Genomic DNA, 14139 nt, shown 5'->3' on the forward strand with positions numbered 1-14139 from the left:
CTAGATCAGGGTTGAATAGCGTTCTCTCCCCTCCCCTGTACTATTTAAACTCATGTTTGCTATCATCAAACAAAGCAAAACAGGAAAGCCCTGAGGTTTAATTTTTTATTCATTAATTAACTTTTTCACCTGGACTAATCACGACGTCCGTGTCATCGGTGTTATGTCACGTGATCGAACCTATATAAGCAGACGTCCGCATCTGTCCTTACCATCACATCACAAGCAGACGATGACGCATCACGTGGTACTCACCCTGGTCCTGTCCTTGGCCTGTGGACTGGCAGACGTCAGGGCGTGTCCAGCAGACGCTGTGACCCTGGCCTGCAACATCCTGGCCAAACACAACAGCGGGAAGGTCGTACTGGCCACCGCCCATTTCTCTCGCATAACGGACAACGCCTTCGCTCTCAACAACATCCGGGACATGTGCAACGGGAAAGAGGCCAGTAGATCCAGGTGAGATGTTCAGTTGGTCTGGTTTAATTTTATAGTCTACCTGTTCAAATTCTGTTTAAAAATACAATTTGTGTTACTAGGGTGAAAATGTATCTGGGAACTCTGTATAGATATCCAGATAAATGTTGTTTCATGTAAGGTAGAATAATTTGTCAAAATTCGTACGCTTATCTGTCGAGTCGGTTAAGCTTCGTGGTTGCTAAACCGAAAGGGCTCGAGTTCGGATCTCTGAGGCTTGTTAGCTGGGGACAGCAACTCTTCTAGGAGAGACAACTCCAAACTAAAAATTTATATAAAACTGCTGCCTTGTAGTTTGTTCTGGGTTGGACAAATCCAAAAAGAAAAGCAGTCTGAAAGCGGATCGTTTATGGCGCATAACAAGTCGACACGTAATACTTACGTGTGTTGGAGTGAATCCAGGGGCTGAACTACAGTGCCGCCAGACCCCGCAATGCGGAGGGGGGGGGGGGCACGCCATTTAGGGGGGCCCACAGAAGACCATAATCAATTTTTTAATAATTAAAAAAAAAAATTTCTTTTATTTTTAACTTGATGGGTGTTTTGTAACAAGAATACTATAGCTGCAGTTGGATTAACATTATTCTATAGACACCATTCCACGTTCTTGTATATTCTTTTTCCTTTTGTTATTAAATCATTGTGAAAGAATGGCAAACGGTTAAACCACTTCCATTACTTATTTCCCTTTTTTAAATAGTCAAATAGGGGTGCTTATAAGCTCCTTTTAGTAGATTTGTACTAAACAAATTATAAACGCAATTAGTTCTCTTAATTATTGTTTTTCAAAAAATACATACTAAAGAATAATATAGCACAAAAAGGAAATGTATTTAAAATTAAGAATATAAATATAAAAAGACATTGAAATAAACAAACACGAGAACCCTAACACATATAAAGCTTTGATGGTACATATTTTTCGACCGTCTTGATAGTTTGTAATATTAAGGCAAAAATTAAATAAAACAGTTTTTCAAAACAGACTAAGCACTCACACACATGAGAAGTTGTTGTAATTTGATTTATTGAAAAAAAAGCATTTTTTTCAAAACCCGACTTATATATACATATATATATATATATATATATATATATATATATATATATATATATATATATATATATATATATATATATATATATATATATATATATATATGGAGGGGCCAATAATTTGTTTTTGCGGGGTGGCCCTTTTTTTCTAGTTCTGCCACTGAGTGAATCCCTACAAAAAAAAGGACGAAGAAGTCTGACATTTTATTACACTATATATATATAGGTAACAATAATTTGTAAAAATCCGTGTACGGATCTGACAATTTTTCCTGAAATTCAGGTAAAAGTTGTGTTTTTATATATTTGAATAATTTTAAATTCACGTTAAAATTCGATAAACCAATCTGACGATATTGAGGTAAAAATTTTGTTTAGGTAGAATAATTCGTCGAAATGTTCCATCTATCTTACAATTGAATTAGGTATTCAGGTAAAAAGGTTTTTTTATTCGTATCTATGGGTCCATACTCAGAAATGTGTCTTTAGAAAATTTGTTGGTAGAATGATGAGACAATCCCCATCATTCCATGTGTTCTTGGCCGTGTGTCTCATGTCCCCATACAAATTACCCTTTTTCCTCATACTGCAGTATCTTCTGGCATAATTCTGATCTATCAACCGCCATATTTTTACAATCACTTCTGAAGTGGCTTCAATCTCTATTTCTCTACGTCGTTTGAAATTAAGTTTTATAATTGTTATACAAAGATACAGTCTGTGTCTAATTTCAATAATTCAATGGTTGTGCTTGCCTCAATTATTCTAAGCAGTTTTTTTTTTGTCCATAGTGTTTATAATCTACTTCACTAGTATAATTTTACCGCGAAAGCTGTGCCACAACTTAGCCAACCACACAATGTCACTGATAAATCTCAAACACAAATACATTAACAGTACAATGCAACCGACAAATCTCTCACACAAGCATAAACAGCGTGACCGATACATCTCACCCACAAATACATTGACAGTACAAACTAAACGATAAATCTCGCCCACAAATACATTGACAGTACAAACTAACCGATAAATCTCGCCAACAAATACATTAACAGAACAAACTAACCGATAAATCTCGCCAACAAATACATTAACAGAACAAACTAACCGATAAATCTCGCCCACAGCTACTCATGCAGTGAATGTAAAACTAAGCCTGCACCAGGTGGAACTGTCTGCATCTCCTCCAAGGTCCTGACCTACCTGTCTAACCTCATAGACAAAGGTACAGTGAAGGTGGGTAAGATTTAAACAATCAACTCTACAGGCAGTGACTAGGTGTGTAAAGACGAGCCTGCTGTACCCTTGTTGTGATTTACCTCAGCTCCACCAAATGTTCAAGGACACATTTAATAACGATGATAATGGGGATAATGCAGTGGCGTAGCGAGGGGGGGGGGGCGGGGGGGGGGGGGGGGCGGGGGGACATATGTCCCCGGGCGCCGACCTTAGAGGTGGGGGCCCGGGGGGGCGCCAAAATGGGTTGGAGAAACAAAAAATTGAAAGTTCGGGAGGGGGTGGTGCAAATCAAACGTTTGAAGGGGGGGGGGGTGCAAATAAAAAGTTCGAGGGGTGGTGCAAATCGAAAGTTTGTCCCCGGGCGCTGGTAAGGGTCGCTACGCCTCTGGGATAATGGTAGCGTTAGTCATGATTAAAAGGAGAATGAAAATGATACAAATTATGTTTTTTGGTAGACTGGATTTCTAACCAATGTCTTCATCAGGTGAATGAGATAGCAGGTGCCTGTCACAGCTGTACGTCCAAACACTACTCAGGTACCGCAATTGACCTGGACGATGGACCAAGAGATGCTGAGTACATGACGGCCTGTCGGTAAGTGGGTTGGTCTAGTGGGTTGGTCTAGTGGGTTGGTCTAGTGGGTTGGTCTAGTGGGTTGGTCTTGTGGGTTGGTCTAGTGGGTTGGTCTAGTGGGTTGGTCTAGTGGGTTGGTCTAGTGAGTTGGTCTAGTGGGTTGGTCTAGTGGGTTGGTCTAGTGGGTTGGTCTAGTGGGTTGGTCTAGTGGGTTGGTCTAGTGGGTTGGTCTAGTGGGTTGGTCTAGTGGGTTGGTCTAGTGGGTTGGTCTAGTGGGTTGGTCTAGTGAGTTGGTCTAGTGGGTTGGTCTAGTGGGTTGGTCTAGTGGGTTGGTCTAGTGGGTTGGTCTAGTGGGTTGGTCTAGTGGGTTGGTCTAGTGGGTTGGTCTAGTGGGTTGGTCTAGTGGGTTGGTCTAGTGGGTTGGTCTAGTGGGTTGGTCTAGTGGGTTGGTCTAGTGGGTTGGTCTAGTGAGTTGGTCTAGGGGGTTGGTCTAGTGGGTTGGTCTAGTGGGTTGGTCTAGTGGGTTGGTCTAGTGGGTTGGTCTAGTGGGTTGGTCTAGTGGGTTGGTCTAGTGGGTTGGTCTAGTGGGTTGGTCTAGTGGGTTGGTCTAGTGGGTTGGTCTAGTGGGTTGGTCTAGTGGGTTGGTCTAGTGGGTTGGTCTAGTGGGTTGGTCTAGTGGGTTGGTCTAGTGGGTTGGTCTAGTGGGTTGGTCTAGTGGGTTGGTCTAGTGGGTTGGTCTAGTGGGTTGGTCTAGTGGGTTGGTCTAGTGGGTTGGTCTAGTGGGTTGGTCTAGTGGGTTGGTCTAGTGGGTTGGTCTAGTGAGTTGGTCTAGTGGGTTGGTCTAGTGGGTTGGTCTAGTGGGTTGGTCTAGTGGGTTGGTCTAGTGAGTTGGTCTAGTGGGTTGGTCTAGTGGGTTGGTCTAGTGGGTTGGTCTAGTGGGTTGGTCTAGTTGTGTGTGTTCTAGTTGTGTGGGTTGGTCTAGCGGTTTGGTCTAGTTGTGTGGGGTTTTTTAATCATTTATTTTCTACTTTTTAGTGCATTATTACATAAAAGCTTGTTATTATAACGTTTTATACAATATTTGTTTTCATTACTTTAACATTCCAAATAAACAGGAAATATACGTGTATAACAGCGCGGTACATTGTACTTTATATAGGAAATTTTAATTGATTCACAAAAAATTAAACAGGCATCCAATTAAGTCAAATCAGTAAGATTGCGTGTCTTCGGGTCTTTAAACAAGTGCCAAGTTTGAAACGAATCGGTCAGTTAGAAGTGCTCGAAATTTCGCTCGGCAGTTTCGATGTATGACGAAAAACATAAAAAAAGACAGACAGATGAACCAAGTTAATTTAAATAAAAGCTTGTAAAAATAGCAAAGCTGGTCTAATGACAAATATCTTGTTATATCCACAGCAACATAGGAGGCGTGGCTATAGACGAAGGCAACCACATCCACTGCCAGTTTTAAGCTCGTTTAAACAATCGCTGCAATTTATTTTTACTATTAAATATGCTATACCTTTTTGTTAAATTAAGCTGTTATTTACACACACAAAAACAAAAATACCACAAATTAACAAAACAATGACAACAATTTAGATGACCTCCCTTAACGATTGCATCTAAACAAAACTGATGATACATTCATTATACATTTATCTTTTCAATAAAATGTTTTTTTTTTTAATTGATTAGCTGTTAAAAAGAAAATTATTTCCTTAAAGTTTACAAAAAAGATTCAATTCGTTCTGCACATATTTGTGAGCTTTAGAAATAATTGTGGGAATAAGATCATCAGAGTTTCTTCCGGGCATCTCTTCGGAGGGGGGGGGGGCTGAGCCCCCACGAAAAAAGTCTACCGCCCCCCCCCCCCGAAGAAAGTCTACCGCCCCCCCCCCCCCCCCCCGAAAATTTCAAGTGCACCCCGACGAAAAAAGTCTGGAAGAGACACTGAAGATCATTTTAGAAAAAAAAATAATGCTTCATGCATTTTCATTAGATGCGGTTGTAAAACAATATGCTGTGTCGACTACTTTAGTCAACACGGATTTTTCATTTTAAATAGCAAAATTTGGCAAAATATAAAATCAAAGGCATGGTAATACATTGGCGTCGGTGCTATATATTTCCTCGTATCTGTTGCTTATAGCTCCCCACAGTAACACGACGTGGTCCATAAAGGGCCGACTACATCTTTAGTAGGTAACGTTACAATACGTTTTCAATCTGTTGGATGATGTAGGGCAAAAAATGGTTAAGAATACAAACAGTGATTTTCACTTTTTAATCTACATGTGTTTATGTAAGTCAAACTTCTTAAAAGAAAACTATCACTTCAGTTAACTGTGGATATTTGTTTAATCGTACAACATTGGAATAGATAAATATAGTTGTCTCATTTTTATTATTAGGCAGTGCTTATTGAGGCCAACAATAGAGAAAATACGTAAGGTGCTTATATCCTCTCACATGTGTTTGTGGAAATTAAATCTAAGCTTATTTCCTCTCAAACGTGAGATTATACAGTCATGCACAGTGTTTATTTGCTTGACAGGATGAGAGAGGACGCACTGATGTATAACTTTTACATTAGCAGCGCAGTAGCTGACAACATTTAAAAAAGAAATACAAAACATGAAGAAGTCTAGCCTCCGTCAGTCAGGAGTAAAAACTGTGTGAATGCAAGTTTCTTTTGTTCTACATCTGTAGTGAAGTGTCTATAAATTTAACATACATTCCCATGTCTAAAGGACAACATAATATCGTCGGCAAAAATATACATTTAGTAACAAACTCTAAAGCCCAAACACTAAAATAATCAAGCAGTCAATGCTTCAGTTTCTGTATTATCGCCTTGAAGGCGTCAAAAACGTACGTCAAATCACAGAGTATAAACAGCGACCCCACCAATGACAGGAAGACGACCCCGACCCCTCCAATAAAGTTGGACGTGGGTCTGGTGTCAGGGATGGAGATTTTAGTCCTGATGTAGGCCGAGGTGGTCAATGGGTCGACCAGTAAATCCCTTCTGATGCTCTCGACAATCTCAGAGGTTTCGACCTCGGTCAGACCTGGGGAGATGGACGCTGGGGTCGGCTCCAGGGTTAGGGTCGGCTGTAGGGTTGGGGTCTGGGAGCTGGTTGACAAGGGCATGAAGCCAGTTGTAGAATAACTAGACGAGGAACTACTTAATAAATTGTCTGTTCTAGACGACAAGTATGATGGACTTAAGGTCATGGACGATGGTGACTGTAAACATATGTTCAGCGTGCTAGTTAGTGTGTTGGTCAGTGTGTTGGTCAGTGTCCTGGTAAGCGTGCATTCAGTGGATGGATGCAAACTGCTGGATATTGCCGTGTTAGATATTAAGGAATTCTCCGGATGAGATGAACTTGGGCAGAGATTAATTGTACTTGTCATTGTATTCATCATTGTTGTGGTCAATTTGCTGACGACTGTGTTGGTCAGTGTGCTGGTTAGCGTACACCAAGTTGATGGAATAAAACTACTGGACATTGGGTTGTTGAAAAGTGTTGAAAAACTGGACGGCTGAAGAGAGCTTGGGCAGATGGTCAATGTCGTGGTCAGTGTGCTAACTAGTGTGTTCTGCTCGGTGCTGGTTGCTGAGATGGTCAGTGACTGGAGACTTGATAATTGTGAACTCTGGACACTGGACTGTGTTGAACTAGCCTTAACTGACGGTGACGGGCAAGTTGTTGTTGACATTACTGGGTCGGGCTGTAGTCTCTGGACGTAGGTCCGTAGTTGGTTGGCCTGGGTGGAGGTTTAGATAGGTAAATTTTAGGTTTATATGGAGGTTTATATATGCAATTGGTAGGTTTGTGTGGAGGTTTAAAAATGTAATTGGTAGGTTTGTGTGGAGATTTATATATGTAATTAGAAATGTAATTGGTACGTTTGTGTGTAGGTTTAGATAAGTAATTGGTAGGTTTATGTGGAGGTTTAGAATTGTAATTGGTATGTTTATATGGAGGTTTGGACATGTAATAAGGTAGGCATGTGTGGAGGTTTGGAAAGGTAATTGGTAGGTTTATGTGGAGGTATGGACATGTAGTTGGTAGGCCTAGGTTGATGTTTAGATATGTAATTGGTAGGTTTGTATGTGTCAGATTTAACTAGTTATTTAAATCGCTGTATTATATTTTTAAAAATCTTACTACATCAAGTACCCAAACTTCAATCGGTAACTACTCAATTACCAACAACCCGTTTGCTATTTATTAATACATCTTTATGAAACAAAAACCAATTAAAATATTCAAGATAAATAAAATTAAGAAATGAATGATTAACACAAATGAATATTTTGTACTTACCCCAATGGCTTTTGGATATTCAGAGGCGCCCATTACGTGACAAAAAGAATAGCTGCCATTGGTTGCATACACGTATGCAACAAATTTGTCGTTCCCTGGGTTTATTTTCACCTGGTAGTGTTGGCCCACGGAGATGTTTGTGTAGGTACAGCCTGTATACCTGGTACCTGCTGGGTATAAAAACATACAAAGTGTATACCATTTAACTGTAGGGTATAACTGTATCAGATACAAGCATACGACACGTGTACAGTGTTTCTTCCAGACTTTTTTCTCTCGGGGGGGGGGGGGGGGCACTGGAAATTTTCGGGGGGCGGTAGACTTTCTTCGGGAGGGGGGGGGGGGCGGACACTGTTAAAAGTATATTTTTCTATATAAATTATATACTTATATACATTTCATTTCGTTCGGGGGGGGGGGGGGGTCGGTAGAATTTTTTCGGGGGGCCCGAAGAGATGCCTGGAAGAAACTCTGCAAGTGTACCTTCTACCAGAGGGTATGCAATTATACAACACGTGTACCGATATCTGAACGAAATATATATATATATATATATATATATATATATATATATATATATATATATATATATATATATATATATATATATATATATATATATATATATATATGGTTCCATGACAAATGATCCCAGGACAAATGATCTCAGACAAAATATCTCAGACAAAATATCTCACGGACAAATGATCTCAGGACAAATGATCTCAGGACAAATGATCTCAAGGACAAATGATCTCACGGACAAAAGATACCAGGACAAAATATATCAGGACAAATGATATCATGGACAAATGATCTCAGACAAAATATCTCAGACAAAATATCTCACAGCAAAATTTTAATAGTATGTACGATGATTTTAGTTGATTTGAATTTTTTTTTAATTGACTGTCAATATGGTTTTGTTTACTCTTTGTACTCATAATAATTGATTGTTATAAAATGAATTTGTTAAACTTAACAAACAAATGTGAATGGGTCTTCAGGTTCGTAACTTAAAACTGGTGTTTTAATGCATCATCAACAAAAAAAAAAATAAAGTTTACGTTACTTTGCTACAGGTACATCGTTATGATCACGCATTTCCAATACTATGTGTGAACTTTCGCTGTAGCCTACATGTTCTTACTTGACATTTCCAAATCTCTTTGCCTGCTGCTCTACTTATGGCTTTTATAAACAGAAATTTATTAGAAACTTATGCCCTATACCCTATCTGCGAGGTAACGAAAGAGGCCTTAGCAGTGTAACCACCACTAATACTGCTTCGTTTTCTTGTACGCTACGACAAACTTCGCTCCACGATGACCGCTGTCGTTTAAATTAGCATTTGTCACCTGATCACTAAGGTGTGACCGACGCATAACAATTGACTTTGGATGCTAGTTGTATTCCAATAAGGCATGTCTCTGCCATCAAAGCGGGCGGCCACCTTGATTCCAATGTGTGTCTTTATTGTTATTTTATTCCCTTTGATCTAATTTCGTCCACCTGACGTGGTAGGATTGTCTCATGTTTGTCAAGCCCACCTACGGTGTCTATCAAAAAAGTTTCTTTAATCTTCGCATATTGTATTAGTAATCTTAATTTTAAATGCTTAGTACAATATGTCAAATTTATACGGCAAACATTTCTTACAATTATTTTATAGGCCTATAAACAATATGAAACATAGTAAACAAAACTATATTGACAGTCAATTAAAAAAATGTTCAGATCAACTAAAATGATCCAATACACTTTTAAAATTTTGCTGTGAGATATTTTGTCTGAGATATTTTGTCTGAGATCATTTGTCCATGGTATCTTTTGTCCTGGTATCTTTTGTCCGTGAGATCATTTGTCCTTGAGATCATTTGTCCTGAGATCATTTGTCCGTGAGATATTTTGTCTGAGATATTTTGTCTGAGATCATTTGTCCTGAGATCATTTGTCCTGTCACCATATATATATATATATATATATATATATATATATATATATATATATATATATATATATATATATATATATATATATATATATATATGCATATATGTGTTTGATTTTGTCTGTGTATGTGCGTGTATCTGTGTATGTGTGATTTTCGGTGTGTGTGTGTTTCGGTTTGTGTGTATGTGTGTGTGCGCGCGCGTGTGTGTGTGTGCGTGTGTGTGTGTGTGTGAGAGAGAGAGAGAGAGAGAGAGTATGTGTGTGTGTTTCACGAACGAACTCCAACCTGTGATATTCCGACAAGCCGGGTCCCCCACCGCAGGTAAAAATTCGATGCTGTTGTACTTGTCTGAGCTAGCTATGACGTACACAGTTACTGTAAACTCTTTAAAAGCCGCGTCCACCTCAAATGTGTACCTAGTCCTCCATAAATGACTTGATAGTAGCAATGTACTACAGGAGGTCTGTTGAGAGGCTGGTAGATCGGAACATTCAAAAATTAAATTAGGGAGAAATATAGGATAATATATATATATATATATATATATATATATATATATATATATATATATATATATATATATATATATATATATATATAGTCAACGCCTATGTATTTGTATGATTAATCTTTCCAAAAGCATTTTTTTCTAAATAAACAAAATATTATCGTTCACTTTGACAGCGCCAGGATCAAGAAAATTAAATGAGCTAGTCGATGAAATATGGGTATCAGGTATGGAAATAACTGTTATGGGGGGGGGGTCTAATGCACATTACCCGTCCGTGTCTTGTACAAGTAAAATCCTGCATTACCGCTGACCGAATAAAATGCTGATCTCGGCAGCGAAAAATCAATAACCTGGCCAATGTAGCTAGACGTAACCAGACTGCCGGGTTGTCCTGTTTGAACCTAGAAAAAGAAGGTAGAACCTGAAGTGTAGGTGCAGTATTGTACGTTTAATTCTCTGTTATTTAGAATTCGTATTTCTAAAAATGTTGTTTATTATCAATAAAATAATGTTATTTAAATATTATATTGTGAAATCTGAACTTGTCACTATTAAAATCGAAACTTTTTAACAATCTATATTTAATGAAAGATTAATTAAATTGATGCAAAATAAATTGTTATAATTGGAAACCTGTATGATATCAACATCGAATTTGTTTAAAATGAGTTACAATGAAGCTGTGTTTGATTTTAAATTTCAAAATATGTTTTTAATTTAGGAAAGTAAAGATAAACAATTATTTAATTTTATACTGCGGTAAGCCAAAATAAATCGTGGCTTATTTAAGCAGTACCTGCTTACAAACGTAAAGAAATTTAGAAAGTCAATGCTATAAGTTTTTTAGATTTGTTATTTTACTGGTCAAAACTTGAATGAATCCTTTTATAGCCACTACTATTTGATTAGAATTTTTTTTTAAAATATTTATTTTTATAACATAAAGTACAGCAATAATGTATAAGCATGCTGTGTTTTTAAACCACCTCAATGCCTGTTTTATTTAGCCTACCGTTATTTTATTGTTTTGACTGATGCAGATGATTCTATACGTATCATTGATGTTGCTTGAAATCTGACCCGATGGAAAAGTAAAGTATCCGACGTATCCATCACCAACATACTCCACTGGTAGAAGCTGCGTTAGTGTGTAGTTTGATCGTGTGTCGTTGTCCTGAAATAGATGCTGTTTTAGTGTGTATTTTTATCGTGTGTCGTTGTCCTGAATTAAACACAGAGATTTCTTTCTGTTCATGTATTAGTATAGATTTAAGGAAAATATTATTATTGAGACACATGGGCAGACCACAGCTAAACAAACAAGATCCATGAGCTGAAATGTGGAAACACTGAGCTAAGCTTATAAGACTGAGCTAAGCCTATAGTAACACGGAGCTTAAAACAGATGACAACCGTGGAAGATCCCCACCCCATTCTGTGACGACAGGTTTGTTTATTTCCTGCAACTACTGAGTTACCCTATCAGACATGGCCACCTTTAGGACAATGCTGTCGTTTATCTGTTTCTCCTATATCGGTATGTGAGGAATAGTGTGGTCTGTTCAAGACTAAGTTTTATTTTACGTGAGATAGATAACCCTCAAAGCTATGTGGATACATGGAAGCCCATAGTTTCTTTCAGCATCTCATGATGCACGACCGCTGATTGCTTGTACTTACAAGAGTCTCAAGAAACACGACCGCTGGTTGGCTGGAAGTGAGAAATGAGCCGCTGAGATTCCCAGACAAGCTGATGTTGTTGGTAACGTTGACGTTTGCCATCGGCACCCAGGCGTACTGCACATCACTAAAATAAACACATACAATTGAACTGGCAAATGTAAATAAATTATGGAAGTTTATACAAATATTGGCGACAATTTGACGTAAGAAATATGAAAACAAAATGGTTGCATTATAACTCAAAAATGTTTCTTCAATAGCTGAATTGAGTCTAAGAGTCTAATGACATAGACATTCCAGGCTTCAGAGTTTGGAGAATTGTAATTACATAAACCTGAATTGTGTGATCACCATACGCGGATCTATGGCTATGGGGAGTGACCGACTCCATTAAAATATTTGGAAAAAAACCATAAACTAATCTAAAAGCTACTGAATCTTTTGCAGATTTTTAATGTTATGGTTTTGTATAGAAAATGTTTTGTTATATATTGTTTCTTTGTATATCTGCATGTCTACTGCCGAATTTCATTAGAGACAAGGAGTCCTAGCCCTACCTCCCTTGTTGATACAGCCTATCTAGCTACCCATCCCCCCACCCCACAGACCAAAAAAAAAGACTAATCACCAGACCTAAATGACGTGTCACCAATCTGCATGTTCACGTTCTTGGTGTTCTTACAGATCAATGTCACGTCGTAAACGTGATCCTCTGGCGTGAACACGAACATGTTCACCGTGGCTGAAATAATTAAACGACAATAATTAGACAATCTTAGACATATGGTACAAAATACGTTCATTTTTGTACGCATTTAAAGAAATCTAATGAAAGTAGAACCAAGTATTGATAACTGGCATGCGTGCATTACTTTTGGTACCAAACGCATAACTTGTGTTACTATTAGTTATTTTAATCAGACTAATACACCCTCAGAATAACAGTATACCCGAATTTATTAAACCTGAAAATATATATTACTTCTTCAATATTGTCTTTCTTTGGATGAATAAACAAATAAAAAATATTTGAAGACTGCATGGTTGAAAGAAGTATCAATATTTAAATTATTTCCAGTTTGAAAAAAATAAATTAGACTTTTTAAAAGTCTAATTTTTTTTACTTTTGGTGTCCAAATAAAAATTGTTTACCTTTACCATTGGTTATAACAAAATTTGTTGAGAGTTGTGGCAGATAAATTTTGTACCGTTTTAAGCCTCACGAATTATTTACCTTTGTTGCCAAAAATATAGGTTACCGTACATGTATTATAAAATTATTTACCACTTTTGCCAGATAATTAGTTTACACGTGTTGCCAGATAATTTGTTTACTATTGTTGCCAGATATATTGTTTACTATTTTAGCCAGATAAATTGTTTACTATAAGTGCCAGATAATTTGTGTTCCACATGTTGCCAGATAACTTGTTTACCATCGATGCCAGATAAAATGTTTACCATCCCTGCTAGATAATTAGTTTACACATGTTGACATATTTTTTTTACTGTTGTTGCCAGTAAAATTGTTTACCATCAGTGCCAGATAATTTGTTTATTATTGTTGCCAGATAAAATGTTTACCATCCCCGCTAGATAATTAGTATACACATGTTGACAAATTTTGTTTACTATTGTAGCCAGATAAAATGTTTACCATTGTTGCCAGATAAAATGTTTACCGTTGTTGCCAGCGCTGCTTGAGGCAAGAAGATAGTTCTGTGAGATGGAGTACTTGGTGTAGAAGTTGACAGGGTAGACCAAGGTCGCGTCTAGACCTTGACCTGGTTTTTGGTAGATGAAGTAGATGACGGTCACTGGCTGGGTGGAGTCAAGGAGAACAAGACGGGCGGTCAAACCTGCGGACATGGTAGGTTTAAGGTGGGGGTGAGGGAGTGGTAGGTTTACTGTGGGGAAGGGGGGAAGGAAATGGTAGGTTTAATGTGGGAGGGTGAGGGAATGGTAGGTTTAAGGTGGGTGAGGAAATGGTTGGTTTACTGCGGGGGAGGATGGGGGTGGTGAGGGAATGGTAGGTTTAGTGGGAGGGTGAGCGAATAGTAGGTTTAAGGTGGGTGAGGGTTAGGAAATGGTAGGTTTACTGTGGGGTAGGGGGGAACGGTAGGTTTACTGTGGGGGAGGGGGGAATGTTAGGTTTAAGGTGGGAGGGTGAGGAAATGGTAGGTTTAGTCCGAGGGTGAGGAAATGTTAGGTCTAGCGGGGAGGGGGGTAAGGAAATGGTAGGTTTACTGTTGAGGCGGGAGGGTGAGGAAATGGTAGTTTAAAGATAAATGGTTTGACCA

The 14139-nt window shown here is 38.2% G+C and overlaps 2 protein-coding genes across 2 annotated transcripts; one reads left to right on the top strand and one right to left on the bottom strand.

Moving 5' to 3' along the window:
- Positions 1–210: 210 nt before the first annotated feature.
- LOC131953101 (uncharacterized) lies at positions 211–4876 on the top strand. Its single transcript, XM_059316138.1, has 4 exons — positions 211–459; positions 2664–2772; positions 3260–3369; positions 4768–4876. Exons 1-4 carry the CDS (start codon positions 233–235, stop codon positions 4820–4822), a joined length of 501 nt encoding a protein of 166 aa, XP_059172121.1. The 5' UTR covers positions 211–232; the 3' UTR covers positions 4823–4876.
- A 1016-nt stretch (positions 4877–5892) lies between these two features.
- LOC131953103 (mucin-2-like) lies at positions 5893–7099 on the bottom strand. Its single transcript, XM_059316140.1, has one exon. The coding sequence runs from the start codon at positions 7078–7080 to the stop codon at positions 6181–6183; it is 900 nt and encodes a 299-aa protein (XP_059172123.1). The 5' UTR covers positions 7081–7099; the 3' UTR covers positions 5893–6180.
- Between the last annotated feature and the right edge of the window lie 7040 nt (positions 7100–14139).

This window comes from Physella acuta, unplaced genomic scaffold, assembly GCF_028476545.2.
Source record: "Physella acuta isolate Inbredline_101_S28 unplaced genomic scaffold, ASM2847654v3 ptg000905l, whole genome shotgun sequence".
Taxonomy (NCBI): Eukaryota; Metazoa; Mollusca; class Gastropoda; family Physidae; genus Physella; species Physella acuta.

Bases quoted from the DNA above. Each gene is read 5' to 3' on its own strand.
- LOC131953101 (XM_059316138.1), top strand. From the start codon at position 233: ATGACGCATCACGTGGTACTCACCCTGGTCCTGTCCTTGGCCTGTGGA. The intron at 460-2,663 runs GTGAGATGTTCA...TCTCGCCCACAG, and splicing joins AAAGAGGCCAGTAGATCCAG to CTACTCATGCAGTGAATGTA. The intron at 3,370-4,767 runs GTAAGTGGGTTG...TTATATCCACAG, and splicing joins GAGTACATGACGGCCTGTCG to CAACATAGGAGGCGTGGCTA.
- LOC131953103 (XM_059316140.1), bottom strand. From the start codon at position 7,080: ATGTCAACAACAACTTGCCCGTCACCGTCAGTTAAGGCTAGTTCAACA.